Source organism: Lytechinus variegatus, chromosome 2 (genome assembly GCF_018143015.1).
Source record: "Lytechinus variegatus isolate NC3 chromosome 2, Lvar_3.0, whole genome shotgun sequence".
NCBI lineage: Eukaryota > Metazoa > Echinodermata > Echinoidea > Temnopleuroida > Toxopneustidae > Lytechinus > Lytechinus variegatus.
The window spans coordinates 56,571,326-56,592,400 of record NC_054741.1 but is presented as its reverse complement, the minus strand read 5'-3'; the positions used below and the strand labels follow the sequence as shown (position 1 = coordinate 56,592,400).

General features: G+C 36.1%; 2 protein-coding genes across 2 annotated transcripts in view; one reads left to right on the top strand and one right to left on the bottom strand.

Annotated features, from left to right (window-relative positions):
* The window catches only part of LOC121408440 (HEAT repeat-containing protein 6-like), a 61,382-nt gene extending 54,852 nt beyond the window's left edge, over positions 1-6,530 (bottom strand). Inside the window, exons 1-3 of the mRNA XM_041599914.1 lie at positions 6,366-6,530; positions 1,339-1,443; positions 533-673 (exon numbers count right to left, since the gene is read on the bottom strand). Coding sequence (XP_041455848.1) covers positions 533-673; positions 1,339-1,443; positions 6,366-6,530 — 411 coding nt within the window. The remainder of the gene's footprint in view (positions 1-532; positions 674-1,338; positions 1,444-6,365) is intronic.
* Positions 6,531-6,569: 39 nt separating this feature from the next.
* Positions 6,570-21,075, top strand: LOC121408441 (2-methoxy-6-polyprenyl-1,4-benzoquinol methylase, mitochondrial-like). Its single transcript, XM_041599915.1, has 7 exons — positions 6,570-6,750; positions 13,515-13,664; positions 14,490-14,738; positions 15,187-15,293; positions 16,923-17,011; positions 17,952-18,063; positions 19,015-21,075. The coding sequence occupies exons 1-7, from the start codon at positions 6,570-6,572 to the stop codon at positions 19,114-19,116; spliced, it is 990 nt and encodes a 329-aa protein (XP_041455849.1). The 3' UTR covers positions 19,117-21,075.

Below are 21,075 nucleotides of genomic sequence, written 5' to 3'. Positions count from 1 at the left end.
GACTCAAAGGTACTAAGATCACGTAAATGCGATATCTTTGTAGCAAGAGACTTGATGATCCTTTGAAGGTCAAGTTCATTCTGAAGTCTAATCAGTTTATAATTCCATGGAAAGAAAACACTATGTTTGGCAAAAAATAAATGAAAAAGTTATGACTTTCAAAACTTCAAACTTATGAATTATTGAACTTTTAATTTTTATGTTATCATAAACTATGTAGCTCCTTCATAGGTCAAAGTGATACTAATTCCATTCATTTACTTTTTCTCAAAAAACTGAAAATGACATTAACTATCATTTCAGAATGTAAACAACATTATTTCATAACACTTCTAAATTGAAAAAAAAATATATTTTCAGCCAACATGAACTACCGTTTGAAAATCATAAAACAATCATTCTTTAAAGGGTATTTACCAATTTAACAATGAATATTTTGCTAAAACTGTTCTGCTTTTATCAAACTCTACTTGACATCTCTTCTAACAAATAGCTAAAGTTAACACATTTTCACTTCTAAATGATTGCCTACCGTTTCACTCTTTGGTCCATTTTCATAAAGAATGGCACCTAGAGCCCTCAATGTGTCTGGGAGCATCCACGATACACATTGCTTGCTAACTCCAATCACAAACTCTAGAAGTGCTGTAGTGCTGGGTTTTGTGAGGTTCACCTCGAGAAAAAAAAAACACAAACAACTAAAAACTATTCAATTGTTATGTTCCTACAGCAACATGGTATTAAAAGTGGACAGTTTTATGAAATTTGTCTGCACTAACTAACAAAATAGTCATTTTCTAACAGTTTCTTTAGACATATTACAGCAACAATCGGAAAGCATTGCTTCTCAGCCAATCAACAATCTAGAGTTTAGTCAGTGGTAATAGTTATAGGCTGTAATGATAATAAAATTTGTCTGGAAACCAAAGTAGGATCAGCATGTTGCTTTGAGGAGCCCAGTGGCCCCCTTTACAAAGTCTATGGAAAATTCAGGAATTCCACATTCAATCAGTGAATTTCAAAATGAAACAAATTACCTATGATCTTCAGTTTTTTTCTGTAGTCTGCTTAGGATTCCCTGTTGTGTCACTGTCAGGTTTATAGCAAGACAGTACAAACGATGCACCCAAAATGCAGTGTTGCTCATAATGATACATCCAAAAATGCCCTGGAAGGTTGCATCTGATTCAAGCACAAACCTGAGACTTTAATACACATGCAATGAAATAACTCAGATCTGATTGATATACATTTTTGCTTCCTTTTTCCATCATAGAGGAGACTTGATTACACTAAAAATGATGACTTATTACAGAAAATAAGCCTCTGATACTTTACCTTTTGATGGGTAATGATGACTATCAGCTGACAGACTTTGGTAACCATCAAGTTGTCTTGAAGCGGGACTAGGCGACATGCTTGACATAAGATCTGTCCAGCGTCCTGTGAAAAATGAAATCAAATTAACTTAGGTATAATAAACAGATCAAGAAAAATGGCTAGAAAGACCATGATGGTAAACAGCAAGGGTAGTGCGGTCTTGCACTAACACACTACCATTGGTGAATGGGGATGATAGTAAAATGTCAGAAATTGTTGAAAATTGTTGAATACATCCCCAGAAACAACGGTTATTCCTGTCTATGTGGTCTAGTGCATTGGAAAGGGTGTGAGTAAAATCTCAGCTTTGCAATTGTCTCTAATTTTACCAAAAAGGCCACAGAGTAATGTCTGTTGTCTATGACTGATTAACTTAGATGTAAAATGTTTTAATTGGTTATATACCAGCTTAGCATGATGCAGTGGAAAACTGCTTTGCAGAGTTCCTATGGGAACTGAATGAATTGAGACACAGTTATAAAACTATCAACGAGCTGAATTTAGGTTATGAAATTTATTAGCCCCACCATCGAGCTTCTTTCACTTCCGTTGGAGACATGCGAAACCACTTTCCAGGCCGAGGTTAGTGATTTTTCTCTTTTATGAATGATTTTAAAGTATAATTTCAAAAAAATTATGACCGTATAGCTACTCACCAGGAAGAGCCCCAGCGAGTAGCTGGAGCAAGTTTCGGCAAACATTACTTCTGTGATAAGGTGATATTTACCAACTTCTTAAAAATTCACTGTGTAATCAGTAGAGATGCTGGTCCAAAAATTGGGATTGTCCCAGAAAACAAGGATATCCTCATAAACCAAGACATACATGTGTCTTGATAAATTGGGATTGTCCTTGTTTATGGGGATAGTTTTCTTTTACTTACCCCTGACAGCATAGACAGCATTTACAGGGAATGAGAGTGCTAAAAATAGATTCAGTGACCTCAATTCCCCCAGTTCACCGTCTATTTTTCATGACTTGCCAGTGACTTGCCAGTGGTGTAGCTTGGCTTTTGAAAAAACTTGTGAATTGCAATATTCCTACTCTGACCTCTATTGTAAACAGCTCATTATCATCGGGTACATTTCCAGATGGTGTTCATCAGGCTATAGTTACACCAATAATCACGAAAAACAATCTGAATAAAGACACATTATGTAATTACAGGCCTGTTAGTAATATTTCACATATTGCTAAAGTGATATAAAACGTATCAATTCAACTAAACAGAACATGTACATGATAATGGCTTACAAGATCCAATACAGTCAGCATATAGATCCTATTTCAGCATGGAGACAGCACTTTTGAAATTGCAGAATGATGTTCTGTCATTTTTCGATCAACATAAGTGTGTTTTCTTAGTCTCATTGGACCTAAGTGCAGCTTTTGACACTGTGGATCATACCATACTACTGAATCGCTTAAAATCTCGATTTCACATATCTGGTCTAGACTTACCTGACTGGTGGTCATCTAGGGTAAGCATAGCCGGAGAGTTGTCTGACCCGTGGGTCACTGAGTTTGGGGTACCCCAAGGGTCAGTTCCTCGGGCTGATTCTTTTTAGTTTGTATATCACTCCCATCTCTGACATTATTAATAAACATGGTCTACAGTATATTTGTTATGCAGATGATATACAACTGCATTGTTCCTTTGACCCACGCTCTTTTGAAAATATAAATGAAACACTTGAGAAAACCTCTCTTTGTAATTGTATTTTGGAAATAAGTAGGTGGATGTCATCTAATTGTCTCCAGCTGAATAATAGCAAAACTGAATTCATAGCTCTCTGTTCTTCTGCCCGCCATCTGCAATCAATATCACATATCCAGCTTAATGTTAATGGTCAATGCATCCCCATCTCCACTAAAACTACTGTTCTTGGAGTATGCATTGATAACATGTTCACACTGTCTGCTCAAGTAAATCAGGTTGTCCGTAATTGTAATTATCATCTCAGCAATTTGTGGAGGATTTGAAGATTCATTGATCTTAAGACATGTCACCATGCTGTGCGAGCACTTGTTCTTTCTCAGTTAGATTAGTGTAATAGTTTATATACTGTTTTGTCAGCTAGAGATAGAAAAAACTTGAGGTTAAACAGAATCGTGCCGCTCGTTTAATTTTGGCTTTGGATCCCGAACTCATACTACACCCCTACTTAAAGGACAAGTCCAACCCAACAAAAACTTGATTCGAATAAAAAGAGAAAAATTCAACAAGCATAACACTGAAAATTTCATCAAAATCGGATGTAAAATAAGAAAGTTATGACATTTTAAAGTTTTGCTTCATTTAACAAAACAGTTGTATGTACACCTCGCTCGGTATGCAAATGAGGGAACTGATGACATCACTCACTCACTATTTCTTTTGTATTTTAATTAAATGGAATATGAAATATTTTGATTTTTCTCGTCATTGTCATGTGATATGAAGTTTCATTCCTCTCTGAACACGTGGAATTCCATTATTTTAACATTTTGTGCTTCAGGCAAGGAGGTCCTAATCATCAAATTCGAAAAATTGAAATATTGTATAATTCAAACAATAAAAAACAAAAGAAATAGTGAGTGATATCATATACTCTCTCATTTGGATGTACATTGTAACTGGCTCATTCATATAACTATTGTGTTAAAAATAAGCGAAACTTTGAAATGTCATAAATTTCTTATTTTACATCCGATTTTGATGAAATTTTCAGCATTGTGCTTGTCTGATTTTTCTCTATTGATTCGAATAGACATTTTTCTGAGGTGGACTTGACCTTTAAGGAACTCCAATGGCTACCTCTATTCCAACGCATTCAGTTTAAAGTCTGTTTATATGTATATACAAAACTCTAAATCAATAAGCACCTGAATATCTTAATACCATCAAATTATACACACCCTCTCGTAATCTTCGTTCAATCACTGACACATGCAGACTTTGCATTCCCTTGTCAAAACTCTCCTCTGCCGAAAAAAACGGTTTGCTGTAGCAGCTGCCAAGACTTGGAATGCTATCCCTCTTTCAATAAGAAATACTTCCAGTGTTCTTGGCTTCAAATCTTCCCTTAAGACATTCCTTTTTCCTCCATAATTTCCCTTTTTATCTTAAATATTGTAGTAATTATTGCAAATGTTAAATTGTTATTCCTACTTTGTACGCACTATGGTACTTTTTGTTTTTAGCACCTCTAAATACCCATTATTATTATTATTATTGGGATTTTCCACAGGGGGGGCAAAAACGTCCGGCAAAAAATTTGACAAGCAAAAAAAACAAAACAAGGTACGCCTAGTGTGACTTGCAATCTTCCAATAATCTTGTTATGAAACCTGATATGTTTACATTGACTAGCGCACTTGATTGGTGTTGGCACTTGACAGGTAAATGAACTTTCCTAGATTTCTTGTGTGGAGAAATCTTTGAAAACTGAGACAGTCCCTGTAAACTGGGACAATCCCTATTTTATGACCAGCAACTCTACTGGTTATCATGTTCTTAGTGCAGTGCGAGCAGAGTTTAGTTAATCTCACACTAATGTAACTAAGTGGACAAAACATTATAATATACAGGCCAGGGGTGCTATTCTGAAAATTGTCTTAACTTTTCTTGTAAGTCAGCAAAATAACAGCGTGCAAAAATTCTCTTAAATTGGTATTCTGAAAATTGTCTCATCTCTGTAAGGACTTCCCCTTTTTTTTTCTCTGACATGCCCAATATTCTGTCATTAACTTATCATTAAGCTTGTTATACGCTTAGGTGAACCAATAGAAGCGTCTCTTCTGAAAAATAAAATGAAACACATTGTTGATATGAGGCGTAATTTCCTTGCACTCCCGACGCTTATGCTTGTGCAAATCTGTGCTAAAGATACACGTGGCTATTCTCAAAGATATATTTTCGCTGAAAAGATTCATTGTCTCGAACACCAATTTTTAATTGCTGAAAAGTCTACCAATCCATCACTATGTTTTTGGAATATCTCTTTTTGTAAAACATGAAATTCTTGGGGGATGCACCAAGAAATAATTATTGCAGAAGGACAAATATCCCATGCAACAATAAGTTACAATAGCCCCCCACCTCTTGTAAATTTTATTGTATTTTCCAAGGAAGTTAAGAACGCAAAGATAAGAGAATTTTCAGAAGAAACTGTAACTCGATATTATATCTTGCGTACAGACATAATATGCGTCGATTATAAATTTAGGCATCATTTTATACTCTCTGACATCATACGCGCTTAGTGAATGTTACAAGAAAAATTAAGACAGTTTTAGGAATACAGATTTTATTGTAGAATACAGCCCAAGAATTGGGCGACACAAGTAGGCCTACCCATACGATCTCACACAGAATTATTTTTTCTTTTAAAATTAAAGAGAGATTGAAAAATGGCAATTGTCTTGTCATATTGCTTGGAGTACCTTTCAAATCCAATGTCATGTTATGTCGTATCCATTGTTTTCTCGTTTTAAAATCTAGATTTTTGTAATCGATTCATGACATGACATTGGATTCTAAAGGTAAGCCTATTGCTTTCCACCAATAGTGGTCATACACAAAAATATGCCCAAAATTCAAGGTTTTGAGCATAATCTCGTTCGTAGGATGAGTGGTTTTGAGCACTCAAGTGAATGGAAAAATTACTCCAAAGTTTCTTAGTTAATCATAAAAAATAAATTGCAAGAGTACCTTTAGCTTTATATGCATGGAAAGTAGTATTTTTGTAGTGATATTTTAATGATTTTTTTAAATTGTGTGCTGTGTACAGCATTGTCCTACCTGTAGATTCCCCACAGGCAGGATGGTAATTAACCCTTAACTTAAGACAAGTGTTAGACAAGTGTTGGACAAATATACGTAACGCCTCTGTCCACCCCACTCCCAGTCATCAAAAGCAATGAGTGGGGCTAAGGCTACGGCCTAGGCCCTAACTTGAGGCTAAGCCCGTTGTCTGGGTATAGTAAGGCTAAGCTAAATTTACCTCCTCAATCAATCCATAAATAGAATAGTCTAGAGAGTTAAATTCATCCAAGAGAGCATTCAGTGTCTTCCTACTATCTTCATTTTTGGATGGCACCAAAGTACGTAATTTAGAAACACAAGCCTTGAATTTCTGCCTTTCTTCTGAAACGTAGTTTCGGTCCATGTCTTTTTTGAATTCTGATGATCACACCGGTATTCCAAAATGGCAGCGCCCATGAGAATTTTTCGTGCGTGTTTCTCAAACTCTCGAAAATTTCGAACCGGACCGCGTATCTCAGCAGTCAATGCTCGAAATTTCACTTCCGACGATGCATCTCCAGAGAATAAAAGTGAAACGCATTTTGGATTCGAAAATGTTTCTAAAGCAGAGAAAACTGAAAAAGGTAAGACTAAGCTAAGAAAAGACTAAGAGCTCTTCTACTTTTGATCGGAGAACGGTCAGCCGAGAAAATCTTCCCCGGGACTACCGGGGTAGACTAGTAGAGTCTGGGACTGAGCGCTGATCGGATGCGTGGGCGTGGTCTCCTCCTATTCTTCGCACCTAGTATTAATTTGAGTTAAGGTTCAGCATGAATTTCTTTTTAAATTCACAAAATCTTTCTGCCTTTCTTATATCATTGTGAATAAATGTACTGGTACAAAATAAATTGTGAAAGAAATAACCTGTAGATCGTCCGGGAGATCGTGTAGGCAGTAGAGGCGCTGGTCCAAAAATTGGGATTGTCCCAGTAAACAAGGATATCCTCATAAACCAAGACAAATCATGTCTTGATAAATTGAGACTGTCCTTGTTTATGGGGACGTTTTTTTTTCACTTCCCCCTACGGGACAAAGACAGCAATTACGGAAATTGAGAGTGCTAAAAATAGATTCAGTGACCTCAATTCCCCCAGTTCACCGTCTATTTTTCATGACTTACCGTCTTCCAATAATCTTGTTATGAAAACTGATATGTTTACATTAGGCGGTTTCAAACCGCCTCGATCACAAGAATCCCCGTTAAATTACGAGAACTTTTTAAGGCTAAAAAATACCCGTTAATTATTCCTGCATTCACACCGCCCCGAAACACATCCTTCGGGATAAGTTCCCGAAGTTACGAGCATGCGCAGTGTGGTCTGATAAGCAGGCAAGGCGGGAGATTCAAAATCACTTGCCCAGCAGCCACCCACGCCGCCGCGCCCAACGACACGCTGGGATAAAAGTTCCCGTAATTTGCTTTCACATCGCCTAAATACCTGCGACCTTGGAAAAATCCCCACGAAAGTTCTCGTAATTTCGCCAAGTACCTACTATTTAGCGGGTATTTTCTTTCGGGGAAATTACGCGTAGTTTGCTTTCACATTACCAAAATACCTGGTATTTTCTGATCGGGGTAAATTTCCCAATCAGAGAATACCTGGAACTGGCGAACTTCGAGGCGGTCTGAACCCGGGGGGGCCACTTACATTGGCGAGTGGATACCATGCGCGACCAAAAAAACACGTAAAAAGGATGTCTTTTTCACGATAGGGCACGTTACGTACGTAACGTGATAAGGGTGTCAAAAACACAAAAATAATGAAAAAAGGGTATCTATTTCGCTAGGAAAATTACGTGTTTAGGGTCGAATTTGCGGGGATGATAAAACAAAATTAATATGTTTTATAAAGGATGTCCTTTTTGCCCCAAAACTTCGTGTTTAGAGTCCGATTTGCGCGAGGTGTAGAAGGTGGGGTCGCCACTAAACCAAATAAGGTAAAGCCGACGACCGAAGGAAAACATTCCTGTACTTGTTTAGGGGTTCATTTCAGGGAATATTTGCCAAGAGTATCGTTTTGTTTCCAATACTTGTTAAGGGTAGGGTTTCACACGCCAATACTTGTTAAGGGGTGCATTTTCAGAATATGGAAATTACGTGTTTAGGGTGCTTTTCGAGACCCCGTGGTCGCGCATGGTATCCACTCGTGAATGGAAGTGGCCCCCCCGGGGGTCTGAAACCACCTATTGACTAGCACACTTGATTGGTGTCGGCACTTGATAGGTGAATGAACATTCCTAGATTTCTTGTGTGAAGAAATCCTTATAAACTGAGACAGTCCCTGTAAACTGGGACGATCCCAATTTTCTGACCAGCGCCTCTACTGGTAGGATTCTATTTAATTTAGTATAGGCCTACTGTATTGTCTTGAAAAAAGGCTCAATGACAATGCAGGCATATAAAGGCAGTCAATGGCAGTCATTTTTAACGTTACATTTGGGGTAAAAATGGTAGACTACCGGTACACCATTCACTTTGCACACAATTCAGGGATTTTGATGAGAAATAATGCATTTTGAGGCTGTTACGTGAAATGCCCACAATTTATTCTTATATCTAATATCCACTGTTTTAAGTCAGATGTTTTAATGAAAAAATAGGCATAGGCCTATTTTGTAATTCTTTGACAGGTATGCCATGCAATTTGAAGTCTTGTTGTCTCTGGCATGAATCTTACGAAAAGCTTGCCAATATTCTCTTTCCGCTTTCCGGGGAACTTGTTTTGATTTTGCCTTCATTTTTGTATTTGTTAATTTTATCAAGTGTGATTTTCTTGATAGGTCTATACTCAATAGTTTCTTATTCTTTAATCTTTACATATTCGTTGTTCCACAATGGGATAGGATTCCCCCCCCCCCTTTTTTTCTCGGGATTGCTTCATAAATACATCAAGTATTTCATAAATTAATAAAAAAAATGTTTTTATTATCATCTTCAGATTTAATTATTTCATCTTTTATAATATTTTCAAACTTGTATACAAATATGGGCCAGTTAACATTCTTAAAGTTATATGTTCATAAAGACATGTTGTTATCATTGGCCTGATTACTTGGCTTTTTATGATTTTTTCCCTTTCTCTCCAACTGTTTTTTGAAGTGATCAAGGGGCATAAAGAGCTTAGAGTTACATTAAAGAGTTTTCAGAAGATTTTTAAAATTCTCAACAAAGTTGCATTTTTTATGTCTTCAGGAAGGCTATTCCACAAAGTGTGGCACGCATATTACAGCAAATGATCTTTCCCCCAAGTTTTTTTAAACTTGGAATAACAAGGTAGCCCGAAGTGAATGGTCACAAAGACCAGCTTGGTCTGTAGTACTTAATTGATAAAAGAAAGACTGTATTGTGGTGCTGATCCATGAATTATGATATGAAAAGCGAGCAACAAAATCTTAAAGACAATCAGATTTTATATCAGGAACCAATGCAGCGAATTCATGATGGGAGTGATATGAGAGCGTTTATTTAACAGAGTGTCAATGCAAGCAGCTGCATTCTGAAGCTTATATCATACGGGGTTCTGATAATATCTCATTTCTAGAACTCTTAACACAGAGGCAGCCCAGCAGACATGTTATCTGGTTGCATTCTAAGCAACATTCCATTCAAATTATCTTAGGAACATCAATATTCATATAAATGTAAATCAATACAAAAGTATAACTGAATATTCAAATATACAAACAAATATATATATTGACTATTCAAACTATATGCAAATTATTATCTAAGCTTGAGTGCATCAACTTAACCTTTTAACCAATCAGAAGGAGAGAGGTGGAAGGAGAGGGAGAGTAAAAGAGAGAGGAGGGAAGAAAGCTGTGATAATACAAAAGAACTTTGTGTGAGGAGTGTACAGCAGTTAGTGTATACATGTAAGAGAGAGCTGTACATAAAGAATACAAAGTTAGGATGAAAAGGGTGCATATAAATGAGGGATGTTCTATTGAAAAAAAGGGATGATTCATGAATAAGAGTGGAAAGAAATATAAGTACAAAATTAATCCCTGCACTAATATAACTGAGCCTGGGGTAGATTGAATAAAAGGACATTACAGAAATCAAGGCATGGACTATCTTACTTTATATTTCCAGATAAAATATAGGTTACATAGATAGTACCAAACTGATTTTATACAGAGATTTGGGAAGACACTGTCATATGTGAATCAAAGATTACTCCAAGACCCCAGCAAGTACGAGACAAATGGATTGTGTGGCCAGAAAATGAAAAGGAATTGACATAAATTTTGTTGATTTTTGTCTTCTCTCCCTTCGGTTAATGGCATACTTAATTGACGTATAAAAACAACAATTTGCTCATCACTGGCTAAACTCATAAAATTTGGTGTGGTGTTTTTTTGTTGATGTACCGGCTGACGTGGTAGCCTTGTCAGTAATTATAGGTTGTGGTGTATCCCGTTGTTGGGTGTTAGAAAGTTGGTCTCCATGGGTTATTCGCTTGAAACCGTTGCTACCTGTCAATTTGTATCTTTAGGCCTACTCTGGTTATCTGTCATATTGGATTTTACTCCGAACTTAGGCTGGGAAAATTCCATAGCATCTTCAGTGACTGTCCGGGAGACCTTATTTCACTTTGTGTTTTCCAGACCTTGGATGCTTTGACAGCATATTTACCTTTTTTGTAATCGTTATTTCTTGTACTTCTTTTGACTGTTTTGCCTGCTGGTATCCATTGAAAGCTTCGGAGTGTTCTCCTCCACAGTTAGCACATATTGGTATCAATTCCTTCTGACATTGATGCTCTCCACATCTAACACACATAATCTGTGATCTGCATATAGCAGTGTGACCATACCTTGACACTTAAAAAAACCTGGCTACAGGATACAGTTTTACTGTAAACATCTGGTAGCCTAGATTGACATTCTGAGGGAGATCTGCATGACTGAAAGTATCACACGCCTCGAAGGAATAAAAGGAGGCTGATTGTTACCAGCACCCTCACTTTCTTTGTCCTTTTTGTTGTTTTGGTTTTTCTTTACTATTCCTTTCACTGCTGTTACTTTCTGGTCTCTCAATTCTAGAAGAATATATCTTCTTCTGATGTTTCAGTTTGTATTTATTCTCCGAAATTCACAATAAAAACATAAGTACAAATGAACATATAAAAGCAAGATATGAAAATAACAAGTTAGAACAAACATATACAAAGAAACAACAATATCAAAGAGACATGAGAATAGTGAAATCAGAAGGACACCCAGTTGGGACACCATAAATCACACCTTTAACTCATGACCTACTTTCAGTGATCTTTACTGGTATATTACCTATGTTTTGAATCTGTGAGAGTTGATACATTTTACCAGTAACCCTGTGCTAATGGGTTAAATAAACACTGCTAGTTGTGAACTCTCATCTCTACTTGCTTTCTTTACTTTCAAGGGGTAAATATTCCTTAAATTCAATTTCTTCTTTCTGTCTATCGGTGCTATAAATAGCTTGAAATCGGTTGATCGTTTGGTTGAGGTAAAACCTGGGGAATGATGACATGTATCTGAATCTGACGATGCGTGTTGATTAATGTTTTCAATTGCAATGTCGTCACTCTTCTCTTTTCCTTTTTTTTGGTTGATACGAAGTGCTTTGTTTCCAATGTGGTCATTGTATCATCCAAATATCTTCATCTGTAACGGTTATTATATGGTCCAGCTCTTATGCCACCAGCCCAGTTGTCATGATTGGCCTTTAATAAAAGGGCAGGAAACTTAAATGTTAGTACATATAGGTGCATCCTGCATATGGGGATAAAGTAAGTGTGAAGTGCTTAAAAAGCCCACAAAATGTTCGCTTACACTGTCAATTGACCATAGGAAGGATGTTCCAAATGCACAATTTAGTCTTGCAAAATCAAGGCTAAATAAGCACGGTATTAGTAATTTTCTTAGTATTTTCAGAGAAAGTGAGTTGCACGTCCTATTGCAAGTCATCAGAGTTCCTCCTCCCTCAACGAGTCATAGTCGTTCTCATGCATAGGCATATGGTACTACATGTAGATCGTATAACTGAACACTTTTCATGAATTCAAACATATCAAACAGATTATTCTCATAAAATTCACCAAACTTTCACCATAAATGCAAAAATACCTACAAGATATAAAAGAAAATTTTGCCAAAATTGTCTTTATTTTTAATGGCTTCCAATCGGACCCCTCTTCGTATGTGAAATATTTTGGTCACTTGAAAAAGGTATCGTAATATTACCAAACGTACAATGTATGTTAAACGTTGTGAAAACAACAAAGGTATTGATGAGCTACTTTGACCATAATTTATTATTTTGAGAATATTAAGACTTTGAAAATGTGTTTTTGACCATTTTTCATCATCTTTCTATTCAAGTTCCCTTTGGAAGGATGTTGCAAAAGTCTTGAGCATATGAACTTATTTTCTAACGCGTATGATGCATGCATTTGGTAATACGAGGCAGGTCAATTAAACAATCACTCACTATACATGCCATGCATGTAGGGGCCCATGCCTGCATACCTAAAAAATGTTATGCCCTTTGGGAAGTAATGATTAAACATGCATTTATCTTTATTCCATACAAATTTTAAGTTGATAATGATATCGTTCCTTATATTCTTATGAGTGAGCATACACCTTCTTTTAATAGAGTGAAGCAGATATGCGTTCATATGCAGACAAGGGGCGCTGCGCAGACTTACGGCCCCCTTACCATGCTAAGCCATTAACTTGGGGGGTCATACTGCCATTGAAATCTGGAGAGTGGACAGCATTCCCAAAAATTGTTTAGAGTGTGCACACCCTAAAGTTAAATGGTTTCAAGCAAAGGCAGACTGCTAGGAATGTTAGATGAGGATGTTTAATTCACAATATTGACCCTTTACTAATTAATGCTTAATATGGGCTCTAATTGTCAACTGATTTACAAAATACAGATATAGTTTTAAGAAGTTCATGCCTACTTTAGGAATTCTGAACAGTGAGGTGTGTGGTGTATGTTACCTTTTAATCACAGATTTAACTCAATATCTTGATAAATAAATGACCATTTTGCTTTTAGCCCTAGCCTTACTAGTATTCTTGTGACATTAAAAGATTACAATTTTGTTTGAAACTTTGAATGAGCATCTGAATTTGTGATTTCTTACTAGTTACATGTATAACCTTCTTTATCAGTTTTGATGGCCTTCAACTAGCTAATTTTTGCTTCCTTGTCAGAAAATCTTTTTCCCTCCAGATGAGGTTTGCTAGTTATGCTCTAAATAAATGTACTATCTTTACTGTGTATCACCCCTGTAACACCTGCAAAGGTATAACAAACCATATATACTATTATATTTGTACTTTGTAGTGCATCAAGTGTTTTCCAGTGTTGCAGACAGCTATGACACCATGAATGATGCAATGAGTCTTGGGATTCACCGTTTATGGAAGGATTATTTTATCCAGGTCCTGAAACCAACCCCTGGAACTCAGTTATTGGACGTTGCTGGTGGGACAGGTTAGTGATGACAACCAAGTTTAATGCTCTTTTAATAATATATGACCTTTTTGTCATTTCATATGTCTCTGAGTCAGTGTTTCCACTCTTCGGGAAATTTCAGGAAATTTTTACTTTTCCTAGGAAAGGTTTGGGAAATGAAAAAATTCCAGGAAATTTCGGGATATCCGAGAAGTACAATTAAACAACAATTAAACGTAGCAACTATTAGTATTCAGGTTGTATTTAGATAATTTTTTACCTCCATACGTAGCTCAAAATTTCCTGCTCGCGCTCCACGCTCGCATTTTGTAGTTTTGTTCCTATTTTGAAAGAGGGCATGAACCAAAAAATGCTACATTCCTTGATTTTGGCCACCTGGACCAAATTTACGCTTGCTGTATTATTGCCCGATTTTTTTTTAAATCAAACTTGAAAATTTCAGGAAATATCACATTTCTGGAAATTTGGGATTCAGTTTTGGGAAATGTATTTTTGAGCTGTGGAAATACTGCTCTGAGTCCCAGTGTATTTCTACCTTGTTTAAAATAAGCCCTCGAAAGCCTTGTTTCTTTGTGTTCCTGCTTCCTACTTCTTTCCCTTCTTACATGTATGCATTAATCTTTGAATGACTGCACCCCCCGAACTAAGACTTGTGTGCATGTTATTGTAACTAAAGTGTGGATTATATTAAAGTGGTATGTTGAAATTTTGACTTCGGTATGCAATTTAAAGAACATAAGACTTCACTCTAGCTGAAGACATATTGTAAAGTAAGCAATTGAAATACTAGTAAAGCTGCAGATCTTTTATCTTTTGTCAATGAGTAAATGTTTTGTTTTCCAGGTGACATAGCCTTCCGAGTAATAGACTACATGAACAATCTGAAGCAAGATACAGAGTTTACAGAGGAATGGCCGGAAGAGATAAGATGGTCTGGGTTGGAGACGGGAGAAGATGCGATCCCCCAAGATAGAGATGAGGAGGGGGCGGGACATACAAGGGTTCCGGAACATCATGTGACTGTATGTGATATCAATGAGAATATGCTGAGAGTTGGGAAGAAGAGGGCTAAGCAGAGAGGCATTCACAATGGTAAGGGTCTGACTTTACTCCTTGGATGTACTTTATAGCAATTTGCTTTAAAATTATGAAAAGTTGTTCATGGGGACAAAATATTGATAGTTGATTTTTGTTCCCTTGTAGTTTTTATTCCTGAATTTAGCAGTATGGAATTGTCATTGTTTAGGAATCTGAAGGCCAAGCACACCCCCAGCAAAGTTTCTTTGAAAGAATCTATATACATGTAGCAAAATTGGACAAGCATCTCTTTGAAAATTTTATTCATATCTGGATGTAAAATAAATTTACCATTGAAATTTTATTTCTTTGCATATATAATGGACATCCTGGTAACTATGCAGATGAGGGATCCAATGATGTAAAATTGTCAGTGTTTTGTTAGTCTGATTTATTTAGTATTGTTTCTAATATAGAGAACATCTTTAACTGAGTTTATAATCATCTGGTATCACGTCTTCAGGTATATCATGGGTTTGTGGCAATGCAGAAGAGCTCCCCATCGCAGATGACAGCATAGATGCATACACGATAGCGTTCGGTATAAGGAATGTCACAAATATCGACCAGGTAAGTTGCAAGGTGAATGCATCAATTATGGACGTAAGGGGGATTTTGACGGTTGATAAAATGGTCACATGGTCTACTGTAGTAGATGTTCTAATGTGGGCTGACACCATCATAACTGAACCCACTTGGTCTACTGTCGATTCGTCAATTCATTTAAATTACTCTTTGGTCCATGCTCATGTAGATGATGATTAATATTGATTTTAGTACCTTCAAAAGTTTGTGTCCCTTGGTCTACAAGGGGATGGTCTAATTTTCAGATCATGTAACACCAGTGCTACCAAAATCAGTTGGCCTTCTATCACAGTTTGATGAAATGATGTTTTAAATTTAATCTTATTTTTTTAAACTCTCACTGATTTTTTTTTCTGCTTTTAATCACATACATGTGTGGTTTATTGTTAAACAAGTTTGATCATTTAAAAACTTAGGTTGTGCTTTTTCAAACTCATTAAAATCTGAACATCGATATGCATGCAGATCTAGAGTGGTAACCATCGGGTCATGAACAACCACCCCTTCCCCTTCTTGAAATAAAAATAATAGACCATTTTTGGACTTGATAAATTTTCATTTTGCAAATGTCAACCCATTCTATTAGTCTATGGTCAAACATTTTTTTTTCAACAGGTTAAGTGTGATTGCGTGATTTGTTAACTCTTTACCCGCTTTGTTTGGCTAAAGTCACAATCCAGCTGACTGCCAAGTTCGACTCAAGTCACATTCTATTCTCAGTACACACAGAGTGTATTAAGTCTATTTTACATTTATACACACAATAGTGATGTGTGCAACATATTGTACAGTGTACACACAAAGCTTACCAATTAACCAATCAAATGCTATCGTGAGTTGAATTAACGTAGTCCTTGCACACCCCTCTTCGGGTTGCAGCTTGAAACAAATATGGCACTGGAGGGATTATGTCTGTGGCGGGCAAAGAGTTAGATATATTCTCAACTTATCATTTTCATTGTCTCTTGTATACAGAATGAAATAAGTTAAAGAAGCTAATAACTCACTTTTTGTCTCGCCCACCAGAGGTGAAGGCGAGACTTAGGGATCCAAATGTCGTCCGTCCGTCACAAATCTAATGACATATAACTCCACAACCGTAAGGTGCTTTTCAACCAAACTTGGATGGTAGATGGAGTTGGGGGACCTGCATGTTATGCTGCAGTCGGAGGTCACATGGTAAGGTCAAAGGTCATTTTTAGGTCAACATTAAAGTTTACGTGCAAGGCTCTTATGACAAGTGTTATTCCATCCCAATTATATTACATGCAAGACTCTCTTATGACACCTAACTCCGCAACCGTAAGGTGCTTTTCAACCAAACTTGGATGGTAGATGGACTTGGGGGACCTGCATGTTATGCTGCAGTCAGAGGTCACATGGTAAGGTCAAAGATCATTTTCAGGTCAACATTAAAGTTTACATGCAAGGCTCTTATGACAAGTGTTATTCCATCCCAATTATATTTCAATGAAGTTTCGATACAATTCTGTTGCGTGCCCTCGCAAATCACGATATTTCTAGTTATTTTCATAAGTGGGCGAGACACAAAATCGCTATTGCCTTGTTTTATTTGTTGATTATGATGCTATTTTTCATATTTCTTTTATACAGGCACTGGATGAGGCTTACAGAGTGCTTAAACCAGGGGGTAGATTCCTTTGCCTAGAGTTTAGCGAGGTCCAGAATTCAGTCTTAAGGATGTGAGTAGACAGATCATATTAGTTTAGTTTAGTTTACTCCAACGATGTTGTAGGACGAAGCCTGTTCATCGATCATATTACTTCAACATCCTCTTATTTGTTGTTTTTAATTTCCTTTTGAGACAATTCTTTATGAGTATCATTCATGACTCAATTTCATACAACTATTATTATTACGATCACCAAAGTGTTTCTTTAGAATCATTATCAAGCATATTGAGAACAATCCCAACCCAGTTTACTGTTTTATTTAGAAATCCTTTCTATGGAATACATGTTTTCCTCCTCCAATTTGACCCTAATTAATAGCTTTTGTTTGTTTCTTTTCTTAAAAAAAAGCAAGTATTATTCCATACAATCCAATCTTTAATCTATTGTAATTCATTCAACATTGGTTAAATATATATTTATGTTAAAGTGCTTTTGTTGGTCATTATTGATCAATTTTGCCAAAATGTAGATCATTTTAAAGCTTAGGGTGTGCTTTTTTCAAGCTCAATAAAAACCTAAGAATTCATTTTTGGCTGCTAATTGTTGGTTTGGAGGTGGCAGGTTACATATGTGCTGATTGAGGGATGATGATTTTCTTAGATTACCGGTATGTTATTTTGCAATTGTTACCAAAACAAGCCATTTTGATTTGCAGTGTTGGAATATTTGAGCCAAGGACTGAAAGCTATTATATTTACTACGGTATCATGACCCTTGTAATTGTTATTATTCCTATTTTAATTTATCAATCTGTTTTGCCTGTTCCCAATGAGTAAGATTTAATCTGGTATGTAAATTATTCTTAATTTCCCCCAAAATTATCCGAAAGAACAAAGTTTCTTTTTATTCTTTGGATGTTACAGAGTAAAAGGCTAAGACACTATAGGGTAAGAGACAGACTAGTGTGCCATAAGGTAATTTTCCATCCTGTTTGAAATGATATCGACAGGGCCTATGACAGATATTCTTTTGATGTGATACCAGTCCTTGGAGATGTCATCGCTGGTGACTGGAAATCATACCAATACTTAGTAGAGAGCATTAGACAGTTTCCTAAACAGGTAATTCTTTGGTTTTAGATTTGTCAAAAAATGTCTGATGGATGGATGGAGGGAGGGATGGGGGGAGGAGGGAGGGAAGGAAGGAAGGAAGGGAGAAAGAAGGAAGGTTAGTTATATGGAAGGCAGATGGATGGGTGATGGATAGATAGATTGATGGATAGAGGAACAATGGATGGATGGATGGATGGATAGATAGATAGTAGTATCAGTAGATAGATGGTTAGTGCATGGGTGGATGGATAAATAGTTGGATGAATAGATAGATGCATGTATGAATATATTCTGTGTTAAGTATACTGATGAGACAGTAAAACATGGTAATATTTCATCAAAACAATAATCGGTGGAATGTTGTAGCAGACTCCTAAAATATGAAATCTCTTGTGATTATAATTTCCATATAAATGCAAATGATAAGCCAGTTCGTAGTTCCTTTCTGCGCATGATCAAAAGATTCTACGCATGATCAAAAGAAGGTCATTTGTACTAAAGTGACATGGTGCTTTAAAATCTAATGAGATAAGCACCAACTTCAATGTCTTGATTATTCATATTCTTTTGAATTGTCGTTTTCATGTACATCCACAAAAAACAACAATGCTTCCACAAACTACTGGTATTTCACAGTTTGTCTAGTACATTGTGCAACATGCTTAGATATGCATTCAAAGTAGGAATGCAACAAATAGGCCCTACCTTCATTAAGTGTTGATTGGTGTGCTATTCTAGTCACCTGGTCTATTCAATTTCTTCATCCTAAGGCAAAGCAAGGCAAGCTTATGTAATATCTTGCTTTGAAATCTGCCTATCATGATGAAAGAAATGAAAGGTCATTTGACCAAAATTGTCCATGAAGTAACTACGAACTGGTCTATTGTTGACATCAAGATGGTGAAAAAGGTAGAACATATTCATATTCTTCATTTTCTTCTCTTCTTTGTTCTCTATCAGAAAGAGTTTTCCGCGATGATTGAGGATGCCGGTTTCAGCCTCGTAAGACATGAAAACCTTTCTCTTGGGATTGCTGCAATACACTCAGGATTCAAATTATAGGACACCATCAGAAGTTCTGACATTGGTTGATTGGTAAATGTAAGGGATTGCAAAGACATTCTATCATCTTCCTGATGATGGACGAGACTGAATCGTTGGATTTGATCTTTGTAACTGTTAGTTCCTTCGTAAATCCAAAGGATTGTAAAGACATTGTATCATCTTCCTGACTTTGTCACCTTTCATGATGGATAAACTAGCCTGAATTGTTGGATTAAATCTTTGAATGCATCAAAGACTGAAGAAGACTTTGTATCCATTTCTTGGTAAACCCAAGAGATTGTAAAGACATTTCAACATCTCCCTGACATGACTTCATTATGTTTCATGAGTGATGAACTAGCATGAACTGCTCCTGGAAACCCTTTAAGATCACATTCAGTATACGGTAGTACAGGAGCACATGTAGGCACACAACCTGATAACTCGACTCTAGGGGAATATTTCCTTAAAGCGAGAGTTTTTTTTTCAGTGAAAGCAAGAGGGACTGGGTTTTTCAGTTGGGAAGTAATTTGGGAGGTATCTGATATATTCAGAATGACAACCGACATTCAAATGGCAGGGAGGAAGGAATAAATATATCAAAGATAACATGGAATAATAATGAGAAGAATAATATGGTGATAAAAGACTCCCATATTTGTTGTCATGATATTTTGCAGTTGAAATCACTTTTCTTTCAATCATTTCTCTCCAAAGGTACTAATCAAACCTATCATGAAGAGTATCTTAATAATTGTTAATTTTACATTCACTGACATCATCATCCAGAGACATGGTGTCTTTGGAGAGTATTTTCATCTTAAGTAATTTCAAATGTTGATCGAATTGGAAATTTGTCCTTGCCCATTACAACTTGAATGTAATATTCAAGACTTTTTAAATGTACAATCTGGTCCTTTGGGTTTATGGGGGGGCAAGTGAATTATATTTGAAAAAAAATATGTTTTTAATGAGAATTCTGTTGTATTTTGATTTAAAGTTTATATCATCTTCACTGATTGAAAACTTCTAGCTACTGATTCTATTTGATTCCATTTTGCCTCCGATGAAGATTCTGCTAGGATCGAAAGCTTAGGTCCTTTTTGACTTTCTATTTGATAGTGAAATATCTAACATTGTTTGATCAATACCTAAGAGCTCTTTGTAGTTGATTTCTTTCCAAAGAGGAACCACTTTTTTAACCCCCCCCCTCCCCTTCTCAACTGTTTTTCAATCCAATTTTTCTTTCTCTATCCCCCTCCCTCTCTCTCTCTATCATGTCCCACCCTCTTGCTCTCTATATACCCCCCCCCTTTCTTTCTTTCTTTTTTTCTTTCTTTCTTTATTTCTTTCTTTCTCTCTCTCTTTCTTTCTTTCTTTCTCTCTCCGTCAGCCTTATTAGTTATTTAACTCTTGAACTAACAAAAGACGAAAGCAAAATTCTCTTACATTAATTATCATGACCTTTATTATGTATCATCTGAAAGAATTAGACTTATGTTTCTGACTATATACTCAAATAACATGTACATAATTATGTAGTGTGCAAGGTATATCTAGATCTTATTGAAAGATGGAAGAGAGAAAGAGACAAAGTGACAGAGAGAGAGGGGGGAGGGACAGAGGAAAGAAAACTAGTAGGAATACTTGATAAGTAGGAATGTTCAGTAAATGACACAAAATAATGCATACTTAAATTTATTTTGAGTAATCAAATTTCCAGGTGCACGAGTTACTTAAATTTTCATTTTTTTAATAAGACAATATTCTTAACTAATTGATTTCTAGAAAGTGATAAAAGTATTTTAAAGATAAATGCAGTACTATTAAACACTCATTTTGATTTCCATTTAATACAGCAATAGAATCCATTCACCTCTGCAGTATTGTATCACTAAAATGAAATCTCATAAACAACTTGGCAAACAAAATTTTAACGTGAATTCACAAATGTTTAGTTCAATAAAAATAAATATA